This window comes from Setaria italica, chromosome II (genome assembly GCF_000263155.2).
Source record: "Setaria italica strain Yugu1 chromosome II, Setaria_italica_v2.0, whole genome shotgun sequence".
In the NCBI taxonomy this organism is placed as follows: Eukaryota; Viridiplantae; Streptophyta; class Magnoliopsida; order Poales; family Poaceae; genus Setaria; species Setaria italica.
Window position 1 is genome coordinate 40,048,380 of NC_028451.1, and position 19,343 is coordinate 40,067,722.

Sequence of the window (19,343 nt, forward strand, 5' to 3'; positions counted from 1 at the left end):
CATCGCAGATGCAGGCAGGGGGCGCGCGCCAGCAAGATGGTGCGAGTGGCAGGAACTTCTGGCGGGAGGGCAGCTGCCTAGGAGGAGGGAAAAGAGCAGGGGTAGCAATGATTAGAGGTAATGTGGTCATTGTTCAAGTCATTAAATGTTGTTTAGTCTCTGCAACCAAATAGGGAGACTAAACTTTAATCCCTAATTAAAGAGGAATTTAGTCCCTAAGCAAGGGCAAACCAAACAGACTTTTAAGGCTCCCTTTCCCTCCCCATTTCACCAAACCACCACTCGTCTCCCACCGCCAAGCAAAGCAGCCATGGTGCTCACCATGACCACCGACCAAGAGGACTTCGTCCTCCTGATCCTCCTCCCGACCACCTCCCCCCTCCCGCCCCTCGCCGCCGCCCTCCTGTGGCTCTCCCCCGGTGGCCAGGCGTGGGCGCTCTCCCGCTCCCGCCGCCCGCCGTCCGGCCCCCCGGGCGTGCTCACCGCGCTCTCCAGCCCCGTGGCGCACCGCATGCTGGCGGCGCTGTCCCGCGCCGTCGACGGCGGCGCGGCGCTCATGTTCTTCTCGGTCGGCGTCACCCGCCTCGTGGTGTCGAGCCAGCCTGGCACGGCGCACGAGATCCTCGCCAGCCCGGCGTTCGGCGACCGCCCCGTCAAGGACGCGGCGCGCCACCTCCTCTTCCACCGTCCGGCGACGCGCACTGGCGCGGGCTCCGCCGCCTCACCGCCGCGCACCTCTTCGGACCGCGCCGCGTGGTGGGGGCAGCCCAACACCGCGCGTCGCCGCTGCCATGGCGCGCCACGGCGAGGTCCCCCTGAAGCGCGTGCTGCACGCCGTATCGCTAAAGCACATCATGGCCACCGTCTTCGGCAAACACTTCGACGACCTGTCGAGCCAGGAGGGCGCCATGCTGGAGGAGATGGTGACCGAGGGGTACGACCTCCTGGGGTCCTTCAACTGGGCCGACCACCTGCCATTGCTCAAGTGGCTCGACCTCCAGGGCGTGCGCCGCCGTTGCGACAGGGTGGTTCGAAAAGTCGAAGTGTTCGTCGGCAAGATCATTCAGGAGCGCAGGGAGAGACGCGCCAATGGAGGCGTGGCTGATGAGTTCACAGGCGACTTCGTCGACGTCCTCCTCGGCCTCGAGGGAGAGGACAAGTTGTCAGATTCTGACATGATCGCTGTTCTTTGGGTAAGATTGATCGTTGATCGAGTTTGCATTTTCGTGTAGTATACAGTGCATGATCTTTAAATCCATTATTTCCGGTTGCATTTGGATTTACGCGCGTTTCGTCCTATTTTTGTCATCATCAGGAAATGATCTTCAGGGGCACCGACACGGTGGCGATCTTGATGGAGTGGATCATGGCGAGGATGGTGCTGCACCCCGACATCCAGGTGAAGGCGCAGGCGGAGCTGGACGCCGTGGTGGGCCGCGGAGTCGCCGTCGCCGACACCGACGTCGCCAGCCTCCCCTACATCCAGTGCATCGTGAAGGAGACGCTGCGCATGCACCCGCCGGGCCCTCTCCTCTCGTGGGCGCACCTCGCCATCCACGACGCGCACGTCGGCGGCCACCTCGTCCCCGCCGGCACGACGGCGATGGTGAACATGTGGGCCATCGCGCACGACCCCGCCATCTGGTCCCAGCCGGAGGCGTTCCGCGCGGAGCGCTTCCAGGAGGAGGACGTGAGCGTGCTCGGCAGCGACGTCCGCCTCGCCCCCTTCGGCGCCGGCCGCCGCGTCTGCCCGGGAAGATGCTCGCGCACGCCACCACCCACCTCTGGATCGCCCAGCTGCTGCACCAGTTCGAGTGGGCCCCCGCGGCGGCCGGCGGCGGCGTCGACCTGTCGGAGCGCTTGAACATGTCCCTGGAGATGGCGACGCCGCTGGTGTGCAAGGCCGTCGCCAGGGCCCAAGCATGATCGTCGGCCCGTCAGAAGCCAGGGTGTCCGACGATCCACCTACATGCATGGTGGCCGCCGCGTCTCGTCTTCTCGAATTGGTCTGTCCGGGCCAATGGAGGAAGCTACTACTACTAATGGTGTCGCGCCATGCATGCCGTCGTGTCAAGTCCTATATGTGTTCGATCGTGTCCAAGTCCTTGCATGCCTCAGCCGCTTGGTTGTGGGTTTTGGTTTGTGTGTGCTTCGTCGTCGTGTCGGATAATAATTTGGTGTGATCGATCGTTTGTGACCTTGGTTATATGGCTTGTGTTAATGAAACATGAGCGATAATATTAAAAGTGAGTTATATGAAAAAAAAATCAGGCTTAGTTTCTTGTTTTTTGTTTTGTTTTTGTTGATGCATCATCCTCTTGCATGGGCTTCTTGCAAATAAATGCATCACAGGTCCATGAACTTGTCCCACTGTGTCAACCAGGTTTCTAAATTTCTAAAATGCATTTTTAAGTTATCTAAAGTGTCCATCCCAGATCCAAACATGCCAGGCGAGCCTCCGACGCCGACGTGTCATGCCACCTTGGCGCCACACTGGTGAAAATACGCAACAAACCCCCTCGGCAGTCCCCATCTTCTCCATTCGCTCCTCCTGCGTCGCCTCTCCATTCCCCCGTGGGGCTCTGCAGCTGCATACGCGCGGTGGCCGGCAGGGTCCCCACCTCCCTTCCCCTGCGGCTACAATCAACGGCGCTTCCTCCGCCCCTGCCCCGCGGCTGCCTGTGGGAGGACGGCGCGGGCGGGCGGTTGAGCTGCGCGGGCTGGATGGGCGATTAAACTTGCTGCCGGCGAGCAGGGTGGCGACAGAGACTGTCCACCGCTGTGCGCTACAAAATTCGTTTTCCCACACACTGATTTGTTACAACATGCTATCCATTCTGCTCCAATACACACGGATCTTGAAAGTACATCCGATTTTTAACTCAAGCAAGCCATCGGAGAGAGGAGCAAACGAATTGGATCCTACTGCTGGCTTCGATCAAATCGAGTGACGGCTGCCAGAGGAGCAAGGAGGATGAGAACATGAGACACGTGAGGAAGGCAGAGGAGAAGGGGAGCGGTGGGTGGTCGGGGGACTGGCGGGGTGCGGCGACGGAGGAAGGGCGGTGACGGTGAGTTCCGTGATGCACGGGCGACGCAGGCGGGATGTGTGGGACGGTGGGCAGCTGTGCTCGAGCTCGTCGCTAGCCATGTAGCCCAACCCGCGCCGAAGCTCATTGCCAGCCTCGCGGCCGCACCCAGGCAGTCGGCCCCTTCACGCCGCCCGTCCACATCGCCGTAGCTGCTGCCCCCGCTTGCCCTGCTCTCGAGCTGCCGGCCGCTTGGCGTTGTCCTCGCCCACACGGGCCCAGTGGCCCTTCCCTGACGAGGGCGGCGGCAGCCGGCGGGAATGGCGCGCACGCAGATACGAGATGGGAGGGGAGGGGAGTTGAGGACCCAGAACAAAGATGATGGAAATTAGGGGGTTTCTCTTACATATATTCGTCAACGTGGTGCTACGGTGGCTTCCACGTCAGTATGTTTGTTTGGCGTGTCGGGGACCTGAATGTACCACTTTAGATAGATTGGGGACTAAAAAATACATTTTGGAAGTAAGTGACACAGCTAAGAAAGTTTGGGACCTACAGTGCATTTTACTCTTTTTGTTTTCAATGCAACGATGAACAATGCTCAGCAGCGAACACCATCAACTTTCATGGTTGATACTATGAGATTTTGCTGAATTTGTTTATGATGAGGAAAATCCAACACTGCAATAAATATTCCGCATCATGGCCGTAGCTAGTGCTTTTCTGCAGGTTGTTCGCTTGTGCTTTTCTGCAGCGCTGCGAGGCTGCGGCTGTGCTGCAGCTACAGCTAGCCAACAACCGCTGCTGCAGCCACACAAGCATGTTCAATTGCTGCAGCCACTAAAAAAATAACTTAATGGGAATAGCTAATGGAAACAAGAGCTGCAGCTGCGCTAATGGAAAAATAAATTTTCTGTACGTTACTTAGTACATATTTACTGTAGTATCATATTGTCAAATCATAAACTAATTAGGTTTAATAGATTCGTCTCGCAAATTAGCCTCCATCTGTGCAATTGGTTTTATAATTAGCTCATATTTAGTTCTCCTAATTAGTAACTAAACATTCGATGTGACAATTTTAGTCCGTGAAACCAAACGCCCCCTTATCTAGAGGTCCCGGCTTGACGAGGATTGATGAAATAAACAAATAAAACCTCCTGTTAACATATTTTTTTTGAATTAGCTAGAGGAAAACTAAAACTAGTTGTGAATTGTAATGGCACCATGAATATGAACTCATGAGATTTTTTTTTTTGGGGGACGGAGAGAGTATATAGCATAGTTAGCATTTTTTTTTTGAGGGCATAGCATCATTTGAGCGCACAAAATCGAGATTTTGTTAGGCCTCCGCCTTGCCACCTCGGGCGGTAATCACGAAAGCGTACGAATTTCACGCGGAATAGATTGATCAGTTAAACCAATCAAGAGTTCGTGCAAACCTGTTGCCGAATCGATTCCAAAGATCTAAACCAACTCCCCAACCAACAGCTAAAGCAGTTTTATCTGTACGGAGTATCGTTTAAACAAAATTATCTCTAGCCCAAGCATTATATAAACACCCAGGCGCAGGGTTTGGCACGTCGTCCATCGCCAACACGCGCGCACCAAACACCTCATCAAATCCCTCAACGCAATAAGCAGCCATGGGATCCTCCAAGCTCATCGCCGCCCTCTTCCTCGCCCTGGCGCTGGCCGTCGCCACCACCTCGCAAGCCACCAGGGCGGAGCCGCCCTCGCTGGCGCTGGCGCTGGCGCCGTCGCCGTCTCCGAGCGCGCCGCCGGAGCCGGCGACGACGTCGTGCATGTCGTGGTTCATGGGGATGACCCCGTGCATGGACTTCTTCACCGACGCCGACGTGGCGGCGCCCTCGAGCACGTGCTGCAAGGGCCTCGAGTCGCTCGTCGACGGCGCGGCCGTCTGCCTCTGCCACGCCATGAACGGAGACATCGACAACTTCATGCCGGCGAACACGGACTTCAGCCGCGTGTCGGACCTCCCGGCGACCTGCGGCGTCGCGCTGCCGGTGGAAACGCTCTCCGAGTGCTATAGTAAGTCGTAGATGCGTCTGAGTCGTTGAACTTGTTATATAAGTTTCCTGTTTGCTTTTTATACCAATCTAATCTATGATGAATATGGTTTGATTGAACAGCGGAACCTGTGCCGCCGTTGCTTCCTCCTAGTCCTGCCGCATAAGCATCACATGGTAGGTGTTTTTTCCCCTCTTCAATTACTTTTCTAGCAATTGTTATCGTAACGTGTTCTGATCAAATCCATGTATGCTTTTATGTTTTGCAGGAACACCATTAGTAGCAGCAGAGGTTAGAAGATTAGTAATAACTTCAGTTTGGAAAAGATTAGATTAGATGCGCATTGCTAAGTTGCAGTGTACTAGGAAAAGAGAGTTACCTAGACACCTAGTTATCCAGTGTAATAGGAATAAGAGTTAGCTTTGTGCAAAAAGGCCTATTGCACGATATGATCAATTGTTCTCTTTAGCTTATTGGATGGATGAATGGGTGTGATTTCCCACCAGACCATATATTTCCCTCCTCGGATCTTCTTCTCACCACTCTTAGTATCTCCTGCCGAACTCTTCATTATTATATCTCTTGCTGAACTCTATACCTCTATTATTCTCTCTGCAGCCTCAAATACTCTCTACAACCAGACCGAAGTGCACGCTTGGTACACAAGCAAGGTAGTCTTGGATCCATTGACCCAAGAATCGGCCGGCTTTATGTAGATTAGTATGAGAAGGAAAGACCAAGCTGGCTATTCGTGTGATTACGGCTGGGTCTATCATGTGTTGACGATAACAAATACTCCTACGTACAGAACGGGGGGCAGAGGGACCGAAAACGGATATCTCCAAGTCTCAAGTGTAAAACCATCCTTGTATATTCTCCGTAGATTCCACATCTCTGTACCAACAACAAACACACAATCTTCCTCGATGGCAAGCTTGCTTGTGTTTACGCGGTGAGTGTATATGCATGTGTCCGAGTGTTTGCACGTGTTGTGTGTCAAATAAAAGTATCAGTGTGGGCTGGAGTTAGAAGTAGGAAGGGGCAAGAAAAACTATATTATCCTAATTTGTTCGCATGAGAATTATGTTGTTTTCAAAATTACCACACAATGTGAATCATAACTTTAGTAACATAAAACTCAGCAATACTCCACTGCAAAACATATATGCCAAAGAAATAGATGCCTTTGCAAACATATTTTTCATAATAGTAATTTGGATTCAGATATATTGAGCATTTTACTAAGATGTCCAACCCTGCACAATCCGTTTGCATTGCATCATGACCGCAATCAGGTTCAACATCTCAGTTTTTTATACAAAATTGCATTGACAACACAAACATGGATCGCCAGATGGGGCTAGTAGCAACCTGGTGGAGATCAGCACAACAGCTCCATTACTGCCGTCGCCGACGACTCGAGTTAAACACGGTCTCCTGCGCCGGAGAGCAGTGCAACTTAGCTGCGTCGGCTCGGGGAAGCAGGCGGTATGGCGTACATCATGAGGGAAAGAGCGAGACGATCGGATCCGTTGACTGAACAATAATCGGCCGGCTTTGTTTGGACTAGAGGGAAGACTAACCAGGTCAGTTATCCAGGATCCAGTCAGGGTTGGACGTGCGACTGGATATCACCGCGGGAATCAGCTTTTGGTTTGGACATCTTACGAGACTAGCTAATGGCCCGTGCGTTGCCACGAGCACATCAAAATTAAAGCAAATAATAATTATTCCAAAAATGTCATGCAAAATATCTAATTAACAAGTCATGGTGGATACGGACATAAAATCATGATGCTTTAAGCAGACCTGATCATATACCACCCGACCCGACAAACCCGATCTGACCCACCCGACTTGACAAACCCGACCCGATCAATATGTTGCTGGGGTGCGGGCTGATACTTATGACCCGGGTCGGGTACGGGCTAAAATTTTTGACCAAAACCTGAAAAAACCCGACCCAACCCGAAAATTGCACATAAAAACCTGAACCCAACCCGACCTGACTATGTGACGGGTTAGGTGCGGGCCAAAAATCCAACCCGATGGTCGGCACGGGTCAAGCGCGGCCGAACTTTTTTGACCCGAAACCTGAAAGAACCCGACCCGACAAATGATCAGGTCTAGCTACATGCACGTATGGTTTGGATGAAAATAACAATTCTTCCAGAATGAACAATGATTGAGAACGTATTTACAGAGATCGTATTGCAAACAAATGTAATCCACTGCCGGTGTTAGTGCATCAGACATAAAATAGGATCACAGGACTGACACATTTATTCAGGCCAACAAATCTGCAGCATGAATACCAATATACAGGGTACCACGACACAACCGGCTCCACAATTCATGCATGCTGGATTACTGAAGTAACCAACCATTCATCAGCGGCAATTGAGGAGAGAACAGCTAGTGATTTGCACTTGAGAACACATGTACCTAGAGGCCATAGCTGCTTTTACAACAGCTCTTATCAATGCCTCTACAATACGCCCAACATTTGGGTCAAAGAGATGCCAAGCTTAGCAAACAAATATTAAACAGATATTGCCATTCACAACTTATTATGATGGTCAAAGTTAACTGCATTATTGCAAACTAAATTAGATGTACTCTTGACTTGCTGCTGTGGTCAGACTACAAACTAAGCAAAATCCCTGTACTGCAAATAGCCTAGCCTACAAGTTGATCAAATCAATTGGCTGCACTATTAGAACACAAACTAGAAAGCATCCCAGCAAAGAAGAGAAGACCCCAATTTAATGAAGTGTACTCCGATCTCAAGAAAACAAACTCCTTATTGTCCAGTCGATCTGAGACAGCCATCAATTGGATCAGCAACAATGTTAACTGAACTTTCAGTTTTAAAATAGTTGGTCAAATACACCATCAATTGAAGCAGCTAAAAAAATTAGAAACATTAAGAAATAGAAACTGCATGCATGTCATCAATGATCAATCCAAATGTTGTACCGGGGCAATGGAGGTAGATGCGGCGGCGGCGAGGGCCTAATTATCCTGCGATGGCCTGGAATGGAGTTGAACCGACGCATGGGGAGGAGGTGCTGTGGCAGACCAACGGCAGCTAGCGCATTGACCGGTGCCGATGGGGGGAGGAACAGATGCTACTGCGCGTTCATTTGATCACCGTTTGTGTTGGCAATGGCTCTCTGAATCACCGTTTCCTACTGGAGTCGATTGATGAAGGCCTGGTGGATGAACGACTTACCACGCCGCGAGGAGAAGACAACGCCCGCCTCCCCTCCCGCCGGCGCAGGCCGATCAGCTCGCGTGGGCGTCGCTGGTTCCTTGAGGGAGAGGCGACGATCGCAGGAAAGATCGCGCCGGCGTCACTGGATCGGTGAGGGTGTCGAGGGCTTCGAGTCTGAGCGGACAGGCGACGGTCGCACGAGATGACGAGAGATCACGGACGCTCTATGCGCAGGACGGCGCGAACGTGGCCGGGAATTGCGGAGGCGAGGGTACGTGAACTGAAATCAAATCAAATCGGACGCCTGGAATCGACGCGCGACGAGAACGACGGTTCGCAGGCGTCGGTCCTGGTACCGAAAAATTTGTCGCCTAAACAAGATTTGCACAAGGAATATCGCCAACAACAATCTGTTCCAGGTTTAACAAACACTTCGACACAAACGGAACAGATATCTCTCCTCCTTTCTCTATAAATAAGACCCCCCACGTCTGTTCCTTGCCAACAACAATCGCAAATAGCTCTAGGCATCAAGGATGGCGAAGCTCACCTTGATCTCCTTCCTCCTCGCCTTCACCCTGGTGGCGGCGGCCACCCCGCAGCCGTCGGCGGCCGATGACCAACCTTCGCGGCTGCCGCCGTTCCCTTGCGTCCCGGGCGTGCAGCGGCCGCCGTGGCTGCCGCCCTGCTCGCCGCCGCCGCCGCAGCCGGCCGAGTGCTACACCTCGGTGTCGGGGTTGATGCCCTGCGCCGACTTCCTCACCAACGCCGGCGTGCTCGCGCCCGCGGCCGCGTGCTGCGACGGCTTCAGGAACCTCGTCACCGGCGCGCCCATCTGCATCTGCCACGTCGTCAACGGCGACTTCGGCAAGCTCCTGCCGGCGCCCATGCTGCGCCTGCGCATGATGCAGCTCCCTCGCATGTGCCGCGTCCCGTTCCCGCGCGCAACGCTCGTCCAGTGCAGCAGTAAGTCGGTTTCGTGATCTTCTTCATCGTGCCAAAGCTAGTTTTTTTTTGTTTTGTCCTTAGATTAAGGAAACTAATCTACGGTGTGCACTTGTTGATTTGATCAGGGGAACCTGTGCCGCCGATGAACCCTCCACCGGCGCCAACGCCTGATGCAACGCCACCGGCATCACCCTCGTCTCCCCCAGCGGCATCGCCATCGGATGCACCGGCGGCCTCGCCACCAGAGGAGGCACCGTCAGATGATGCACCGGCGGCCTCGCCACCGGAGGAGGCACCACCGTCGGATGATGCACCGGCGGCCTCGCCACCGGAGGAAGCTCCACCGTCGGATGATGCACCGGCGGCCTCGCCACCGGAGGAGGCACCACCGTCCGATGATGCACCGGCGGCCTCGCCACCGGAGGAGGCACCACCGTCGGATGATGCACCGGTGGCCTCGCCACCGGAGGAGGCACCACCGTCGGATGATGCACCGGCGGCCTCACCTCCGGAGGAGGCACCACCGTCGGATGATGCACCGGCGGCCTCGCCACCGGAGGAGGCACCAGCGTCGGATGATGCACCGGCGGCCTCGCCACCGGAGGAGGCACCACCGTCGGATGATGCACCGGCGGCCTCGCCACCGGAGGAGGCACCACCGTCGGATGATGCACCGGCGGCCTCGCCACCGGAGGAGTCGCCGTCCACCCCTGCGCCGGAATCGCCGTCGACGCCAGTGGCAACGCCGCCGGCAGAATCACCTTATTAATTAAACGGGTGAATTAGAATCAAGTAGTAGTCAGCTTAGTAGATTTCGGTTGCAGGTGGCCAGGTGCCTACTCGTAGTTCTTAGTCTTTGGATGTCTTCAATTAAATTTGGTTTCGGTTAGTTTGTTACACAGTGTGTTTAGACGAAGACGAAGTACTCGCACATCGAGGTCGACGACGGTTGACAACCGGCAAATTAGTGAGATTAAACGACGTATATATGCGCTTTGGTTGAGGAATAATCCGCGACTTTGTTAGATTGACTGAGCTGGATTGGCTAACCTCGAAAACCATGCATGCATGTTGGGCTATCCTCGTCGCTCAGATATCCAACAAACAGCCAAATATTCAGCAGTCAGAGAGCGGCACAGTTCGTTCTTGACCTGATAACTACTAGTAGCCTGTTAACGATCGATTTGACTACCGTTGCGCATGGTAACACGTGCACGTACTATTTATATCGGAGAAGAGAAGACCACAGGCGACGATGGACCGGTTGCCATATCACTGTGATCCTCGACGCCATTGGAACCCCCCCTTGATTTCGCTTGCATTGCGTGCTTGAACCCAAGGATGAGGAGAGCTAGTGGCCTACTGGCCTGTGCTGGGTCTTCCTAGTTCAAGCACTGAAGCACACAACGCATAAATCTTCACATGATGAGGTTGCATGCGCAAATGCAGACGCTTTTCCTGGCCACTGGCATGTCCATCCATACCAACGCACGGCTAATGCATCCTCCCGTACGTCGCCCGTTACCTCGGTCACAACTCACAAGTACTAATTCACCAAACGACATCTTCGTTAAACATGTTTTAGGCTCATCTCCTCCCCCAAACAAGGAACTCACAAAACATGTTGTAACAAACTAACTAACTTAAAACTTGTTTTTTTCTAAAATTCAAAACAAATTAAACTTGCTTTATTAAAACTAGTTTTCCTAAAATTCAAACCAAAACTAGCTAGTTTTGTTAAAACTAGATTTCATCTAGGAGCAAACGACTGATAACTGGTACATCCAAGCAAGTTGGAGTATCCAAACATCGTTTTAGCTGTTCTTAGGCTAAAACAAGTTTTTATAAAATCTGGTTTCCACAAAGCACAGTATTAGTGATAGTTTTCATATTTGTTTAGCAATGCATGAGAAATAAATTGGTAAGTATTCATCCTATTAGTTAAAAAATATTATAATAAAGAGCTTTACTAATTTCCAAGAATATTACATCAAGTTAATACAAGGTCTTAAAAGCGATGCCAATCTTTGCAAAGCAGCGTGCACACAGCCTAAAATAGCACATCGAAAAACTAAGTCAATCTAGTGACCATCAATTTGTAGACTACACCGCCGTCTATGTATATTTGGATAAAAAAGCTTCTTGGTTGTCCGTGCTAATTCTTGTGACGCTGCAACAACTTAATCCTGCGAAGCCGGCCTCCATAAAGGAGCCACGTACGGAGCCAAAGAATAGTCGAAAAGATAATATGCAAAAGAGAGAAGTTTTTTTAGATTGCTAAAAGCATTATGTCCTTTAAGAAAAAACTAAATCATTTCTCTATAGCCACAATGCACAACCGGTAGCAGCCACCTCTAGCGGAACTAGCATTATGATTTTTCAATTCTCTTCTATAATTCCTGATAGCCAAGACCCAAACACATAGGATACACTATGGATACACAGCACACGACATTCACAAAATAAATGCTTAATTGTCTCTTTCGGTGCGACAAAAGCAACATCCTTTTAATACATTGCCAATAGTACTGAGCTAAGAGTCTGTTTGGATCCAAGTGCTAATGAGGGAAAATGTTAAAGTTTAGCACATTTATGCATTACCCGTCCAAACGGGAGGGCTAAACTTTAGCCCCCCAAGAAAAAGAAATTGCAAAAAGTATTAGTCGGTGGGGAGGAGCTAATGGGTGCTAATGGTTTGTGAAAAGATAAAAAATGTGAGAGGGAAAGGGAAAAGGTGAGGAGATAAAGGGCAAAAGTGATATTTTATGGACTTTAGCTCTATCCATCAGTCATGTCTCCAAACGGGAGTGCTAATGAGTGGAAGTGCTAAACTTGACGTCCAAACAAGCCGTAGGTTATCCTACCGTACCCCTATGGAAATGCGTGTTTCTTAAAAAAAATCTCTATCAGATCCTAGCGGATCCAACACTAGAGATAAAAAGAAGGGACGAAATTGAAGCAGAAATTGTAAATAGGAGATAAAAATATAAGGTACGGCAAAGTAGCTATGGAAATGCGTTCTGTTGATTGCTTGATAGATCCTGACAACCTCCAACTTCCGGGTTCAAAATTAGCGCTCAAGTCCGTTTAGTTTTAGATTGACATGACACGTTTAATCTTTAGATAAACCACCACGAACGAATACACAACAGAGGTCGTAGAGTCCAACATATTTGGCACAAGAGGCGATAGAAATTTTAAAACACGAGATAAACTGATCTCCGAGCAGCAGCATTGTACCGTTCAAATTCTCCATCTCGACGCCAGGCCGTCCAATACCAGCGAAACAACCCCAAACCCCTCGTCAGCATCCAAGCGATGGCGCCGTCCAAGTGCACGATCGCCTTCCTCCTCATCCTCGCCGCGGTGTCCGCCAGCCTCCACCCCTCGTCGGCGGCCAGGATCCAGGCAGAGGAAGGGGCGTCTCCGCAGCCGCCCGCGTCCTTCTGGCGCCCCTGGCGCCCCAGGGTGCCGCTTCCGTCGTTCCCCTGCATCCCGGGCCTGCCGCGACCCCGGTTCCTGCCCCGCTGCAACGACTCCTCCGGTGGCGCGCCGCTCACGCCGCTCCCGTCGTTCCCCTGCATCCCGGGCCTACCGCGACCCCGGTTCCTGCCCCCCTGCAACGACTCCTCCGGAGGCGCGCTGCCGCTGCCGCTGCCGCCGCCGGCGCCGCAGCCGGCGGAGTGCGGCACGTCCCTGTCGGCGCTGACGGCGTGCGCGGACTTCCTCACCGCCGCCAACACCACTAGCAGCTTGGTGCCGCCGCCGGCAGCGTGCTGCGACGGGGTGAAGGCGCTGGTGAAGGACGCGCCCGTCTGCCTCTGCCACGTGATGAACGGCGACCTCGGCAAGCTCCTGCCGGCGCCCATGCTGCGCCTGCGCGCCATGGCGCTCCCCCGCGTCTGCGGCGCCGCGGTGCCGTTGGGCACGCTTCGCCAGTGCATCAGTAAGTCATCGTATATATATGTATACATATATATCATATATGTAAATCTTCATGCTTGCTAGCTTGATCGTGTAATCGACATATCCATGTCATCGTGAGACTTATCCATGCGTGCATTGTGGTTGAATTGAGCAGGGGGCCCTGTGCCGCCGATGGACGCCCCAGCACCACCGTCGTGAGCAGAGAAAAAACCAACACCAGTTTAATATGGTATAGTATTTTGTTCCTCTTCTTTTCAGTTGCTTTTCAGAAGGTTGATTGATCTGGCATAACATATATGAGTTATGTTCTTATAGATCTGCATCTGAATTTGTTTTGCAGTGAGATGATGTTCATGATGAGGTGCAGCAAGAGGCTGGTTGGATTATCTTGCCAGGAGTAGTAGATTAGGTATAGATGTGGTTTGCAGAATACTAGTCGTTTGTGCATCGTAGCAGTGTGTTAGGGATATCTTTCATATAGGCTAGCAAGAGGGATAACTTTAGGTTGATTAGAAGGATTTGTCGCGTGTCAATCAGGAGAGGTCGTTGCACTTATGCAACCTTGGAATTTTCAGTATGAGCATTATCCTCTTCAGTTAAGCTTGTCTGGTTCGTGTGATGTGATTGTTGCGATTTAATTTTCTATTTTTCTCAATGGGATCTGATTCATACAAAGCACGCCTATATATATGCGATATAATCCATAGCAATAACAGCCAAGCCGTAGATATTATTACAACGGAGGCATGAATTTTCCTAGGTATCAACTGGGTTTAAGCACGCCTTCCAAAGGAGATACTACAAGATCGGGCAGTCACCCCAAATTGAGGCTGTGATCAGGATGAAAATTGAACCAAAAAAAAAAGGAGAAAGGGACTCATAAAGGATTAGAATCACAGACATCCAATGTGCAAACAGGAGGCACGGAACGATTTGAGTTAGTGACAAACGCGTCGTTACTGGCCCATGAACAGTGAAGCAATGATGCCCTTGGGCAAAGTTAAAAGAGGGATTCTCGAGTGCTCCACAGATCACCATTATTAGAAACCTTAATTGATCCATGAATCTTGGACGAGGTTGGCCACAGGGGCGCTCCCTATAAAAGTAGTAGGTCATGCGGACGTACGACGACGACTAGACCTGGCCAGCAGATTTAATTATGCGGCGATCCTACGATGTGGCATGCGTGAATAAAAAAAATTCACTTTGGATCTACACAAAAACTGAAAAAAATATATATTGCTTATATTTGATAAAAAAAAAATACAAACACAAGACACATGCAGCAGGTACTATGGACCATATATAGGCCGGCGACACGGCAGCCAAGCTGGGATCGAGGAACACGACGACATAGGGTCGGTGTGCATCCTGGTGCCCACAGCCTAAATGGCAACAAAACTAAAGAGGATGACGGCGAAGTTTGTGCGCTAGAGCTAGAATAGTTGCCATGGCAAGCTCCTCGAGCGCCGACTGTGCGACGCCGGCGGCCACCGCAGCCACCTCAGGGAAGCGAGTGGCGACGAAGGAGAGCAATAACAGCACCGTCCCTGCCATCCACAGCAAGAAACCCACAAGCACGTGGTCGTGGTCGTGGTCGTGATCGCCGGCGATGAGCAATGAGGCGCCCAGCGCCATGTACGCGACCGAGCATGCCCGGAGCCGCTGTGCCACGTGGCGGCCGGGGACGCCAAGGTCGCGGCGGTGGTTGAGAGCGGCGGCGGCAACGGCGGCGAGAAACGCGTCCATCTTGCCGTCGAGTGGGCAGTGGCTATTTCTCACTGCCCTGGAGCTAGCTCCAGCCCGATGCGTCATTATATACTCGCGGTGAATCCTGTGATGCCTCCGCGAGCTTTTGCTATACTGACCAGTAAAAAACGCGCATCGTTATTTGTTTGCTGGCTAGTGACATGACGCGCGCATTGTTACTGGCCTTCACACAAAGATATGTTGGAGAAATAATGGACTCGATCATCATCTAGTATTAAATCTCAATTGGCCGTAGGAGCTTCTAAAGCTAGTATACTATATATTAGTTAAGCTCATATATATAGCTCAATTTGGTACGTTCTAATTCTAATCTCGTCTAGTTCAGTTTTTTTTTAAAAAAAATTATATCAACATCTAACAACCACATAGCTAGTAGTGCAGTTACGCGAATAACATGGAATTCATTTTCAGGCAAAAGGCAGGGGAAATAAAGACATTTTTGGACAACTGAAAATTGGTCAATTGGAAACCTGATGATCTGCTCTTTTGCCTTTTCAGTGTGCTGAGTGGCGTTTCTGTGCCAGAGTGATGGGGATGGAAGAGAGGGCCACGTCATGCAACTAGCAAAGCCGCATACAGGATAGCAGGAGAGTGAATTAAGTCAATGAACATATATATACAGACGGCATGCATGATGCTCTTATATGCGGCAATTATACGCTGATGAAGGGATCGGAGCAGTTTGAGGGGATCTTTTCTTCTTATTTTGTATCTCACCAAGTGCGTGGATCACATAACAAGGTGCGCTTTGGCGTCTAAAAAAGCTGAAATAATGCATCTTATAAAACTGCAGCCTGATACCGTCACTGCTTTGATTCCCCTTTCGAGCATTAGGAACTTACCATGCAAATACCTTGGCTTACCATTGCACTGTAACTAAAGTTACTTTGAATATAGTATTTTCATTGGATGAGTTCAAGAATTAAATTTCGGCAACATTATAATTAGACAAATCTCAAGAATTACAAAGTTACCTCCCACACTGATCAACTAGAGAGCTTTTATTTGCTACATCCTAGTCAACTAGAGTGGAAGGGCAAGCTGATCGAAGTAATTTTAGGAGGGTTGGGCATTCACGTTACAAATCTCAGACACTCCCTCAGGCGGCTCATATGACTGTATTCTTAATGGGAAAATTCAGATTCGTCAACACTTTAACATAGCAAGATTCTAAAATTTACATATCAAAACGTAGTCTAATTCTAGTACTATATGAATTGCAATCAGGTGAAAAGGCAAAGAGTATGCTTGATTCTCCATTGAAATTGCCATATATTCACCGGTGGAAAAAATGACCTTCCATCCAAAACAAAAATTTCGGTTGTTTTTGGATATGGGACTAAAGAGGCTTTAGTTCCGGGTCTAAATTTCGTAGTCCGTAGAGACACCTTTAATTTCGGTTGATGTTACAAATCCGGACTAAAGGGTCACCTTTAGTCCCCCATAAGTTACTACAAAAGGATTGCATCCCTTACTTAGTTAGATGGCTGTGTATGTGAGATGGTAAGGAAGCTGCATACGAAGCTTGAGGTTGTGGGTTCGAATCCCACACACCACGTGAAAAATTGCATGACTTGCGACATGCACGTGTGTGGGAGCCTCCCAAAAATTTCTAATATTTTTTGGCACAAAATCCAGGTCTTCTGAGTAGGGACTAAAGGTGAAAGACCTGGGACGATCTTTAGTCCCGGTTGGGAATCCCAACCGGGACTACTACTCGTTTCTCTACCAGTGATTCAATTTAAGCAGTATACATACCTAGTATGCGTCTAGAAGGTTGTATATGACTAAATGTTCTATGAACTACTAATAATGACCCCTCTATCCAATTATTCGTACCGTCAAAAGTTAATGATCTTTTGTTGGTTATTATTGGCCAATGCCTAGCGATGCAACGATGAGGGAGGTTCGTCACCAAAGCACCAATAGTGCTGCAAATATGCTATTTTTATACAAAGTTCTGCCCACTATCCTAGTCAGTCAGCACTAAGGTCAGGTTTGGGACTTGGGAGGATGTTTGGTTTTGCGGTGACCTGCTGCCACACTAATGCTTACGTAGTACAAGCCTTGAAAATCAGATATTCGAAAAGAGTACAAAGAAGGCGTGCGTTTCACTTTTCTGGATTCATGGTAGTTTGTTAGATGCATAGGTTTTAATTGTGACCTGACAAACCAGCTGCGGGTGAATTGAGCACTTTAAGATCTTTTCAATTTTGTTACCCTTTCATGCTTTAGGGGAAAAAAACAACTCTCTTGCTGAGTGGATCAACCAAGCAAAATGTGTTGATTATTATGATTGTGGTGTGAATCAATACTTACCATCCAAGCAACCTGTCCAAGATAGTTGCACAAGGAGAAGATCAGCAATAATAATATTGTTTTGAGCAGGATCAAGTCAAGAGTCCGTATGCGACAAAAAATGACTTAATGTGTTCAGGTAAGGGGCAACACCAAGACATGTTGCTACAAGGCATCAAAATATTATAGATCCCTAATCTTATCGGTGAAGTCATTGATAATGGAGTATGGTTCCGATCACATAAAGCTGCATCTAACCTTAGGAAACAAAAACATAATATCTTTGGTTGCAAGTAGTAGCTAGCTAGTGAGTTTTCGGTGCATCATAAAGTCCCTTTAACTTTATTAATTTTTCAAACATAAATCATCCTGGATCGTCTTTTTAAGTTTTTAAAATGTTTCTGTTGCGGCATTAGATCACCAGGAGAAGATAGAGTGTGTGAAAAGAGATGTAGGCCTGTAGCCTTATCAGGACAAGAGGAACATACTAATGGCATCTGCATATATTGTTTTGTGATGCAAGGTTTCGTCGCTAATGATACTGAAGTGACCAAACCCAAAAGCTCTAAGAGTCAGGATGAGGCCTTGGCAGGCTCTGGTGGAACATAAGGGAATTTGTTTAGGAACTCATCATCAATAAGCTTAAAGCACATTCCCTCAATCCGAACTCTTTTTTGGTCCCTTTTATAAATACTGTGCATAGAATATTTGGCTAGAAGTTTGTCTCTGCAAATTGTAAACTTGCAAGCTCACAATAAACCTTATAGTTATACTTCCTTCTTACCTTTGATTGATCAACCTTTTGTGTCCAAGTAATATACCTATTTAATTATATTGCAATGTAGCATTCTTCGCAGGGCTTCATCTGGCCTATGCCTTCTCCGTCGTCACGGGCAACGTCGACGAACCTCAGCTGATGGCCATCTCCGGTGACGCACAAGCTGCGGTAGAGCTCCTTGCGGGGTTTGCCCCCGCCGATTTGCCGGTCCTGTGTATGCCGAGATACGCCAGGGCAAACTCTTCTTCTTCGCCGCGGCGACACAAACCAACAGATTGGGTCTCGAACGGGAACAGGACGGGTTTGTCGACGATGGAGGAATACTCGGCGTAAGCCGGCAGCCGTTTGAGCGAGGGCCGACGCTCCGGCGGCGGCGGCGAGCGTCTGGGGTCTGGACCGGCCGGTATGTAGTAGACGAAGTAGTCGTGGATCACCGCCTTGTAAGGCGTGGGGTGCTTCTCGGTCGAGTCGAGGACGACGGAGTCCAGCCTGAGGAGGACGAGGCCGCCGTGCGCCGCCACGAGGTGGCACGCCATCCCTCTCTTGGGCCCGTCGGGCCACGAGACGAAGAGGCGCGACGGGGTCGGGGGATCGGCGAGGATGAAGGAGACGCGGAAGGGGAGCTCGCCGAGGTCCTCTCGTCCTCGCGGAAGGACTCGGGGTCGTCCCTGCGAAAGACGAAGCTCTCCAGCATCACCCAGCTCGGGAGGGAGCCACTGCGAAAATAAAGTAGTAAAAGAAAAATCTTAGTCCGCGCTGTAGCTAGTCTCATAGCACTACATGAGATGCAATACACACTTTAAAACCCCGATTCCAACATCTTTTAGGAATAGGTGTCACTGGGAAAATCCTAGCCAAGGGATGCTGACGCCTTAGCTCGAGCGCACAGAGGAAGAGGAGCCACACAGGACCGTAGGGCGAGAAGGCAAGACAGAGCACAGACGGAGGGGAAGCTAGCTTTAGGAGTTGGATTCGTGGGGCTTGCGGCGCTGCCAGGTCATGAAGCTGGTTGGCATCTTTCGCTAGAAGCAATAATAACTGTGTTTCCTAAGCCTCGTCAATCAGCTGGTCGGTTTTGCCCAAAAAAAAAGTCAAATGATAATTGTCTGATATGCATGGGTTACTCAAATGGGATGTTGGGGAAGCAAAGGCGAAGGCGATTCTAACCATTTTTGAAGATGAAAATCAAGAACCGATGGTGATGTGCTTTCTATCTTGAACCGTCAATTTACGTTGTCCTCGCGACATTCGCCGGGGCCGCGTCCTCGTCGAGTTTTTTTTCCCCTACACGGTCTCGACCCCGCCGTCTTTGTATTCGACAGGGTCTTTGTATTCCTGCTATACC

General features: G+C 50.2%; 3 protein-coding genes and 1 pseudogene across 3 annotated transcripts; 3 read left to right on the forward strand and 1 right to left on the reverse strand.

Moving 5' to 3' along the window:
• Nucleotides 1–310: 310 nt before the first annotated feature.
• Nucleotides 311–1,926, forward strand: LOC101761444 (annotated as a pseudogene).
• Nucleotides 1,927–8,813: 6,887 nt separating this feature from the next.
• On the forward strand, nucleotides 8,814–9,994 carry LOC111256405 (fibrous sheath CABYR-binding protein-like). Its single transcript, XM_022824339.1, has 2 exons — nucleotides 8,814–9,243; nucleotides 9,351–9,994. Exons 1-2 carry the CDS (start codon nucleotides 8,814–8,816, stop codon nucleotides 9,992–9,994), a joined length of 1,074 nt encoding a protein of 357 aa, XP_022680074.1.
• A 2,549-nt stretch (nucleotides 9,995–12,543) lies between these two features.
• Nucleotides 12,544–13,350, forward strand: LOC105913806 (non-specific lipid-transfer protein C6). Its single transcript, XM_012843730.1, has 2 exons — nucleotides 12,544–13,171; nucleotides 13,307–13,350. The coding sequence occupies exons 1-2, from the start codon at nucleotides 12,544–12,546 to the stop codon at nucleotides 13,348–13,350; spliced, it is 672 nt and encodes a 223-aa protein (XP_012699184.1).
• Nucleotides 13,351–17,953: 4,603 nt separating this feature from the next.
• On the reverse strand, nucleotides 17,954–18,931 carry LOC111256504. The gene is made up of 2 exons (XM_022824725.1): nucleotides 18,797–18,931; nucleotides 17,954–18,714 (listed from the first exon to the last, which is right to left on the reverse strand). The coding sequence occupies exon 2, from the start codon at nucleotides 18,532–18,534 to the stop codon at nucleotides 18,130–18,132; it is 405 nt and encodes a 134-aa protein (XP_022680460.1). The 5' UTR covers nucleotides 18,535–18,714; nucleotides 18,797–18,931; the 3' UTR covers nucleotides 17,954–18,129.
• Nucleotides 18,932–19,343: the final 412 nt, after the last annotated feature.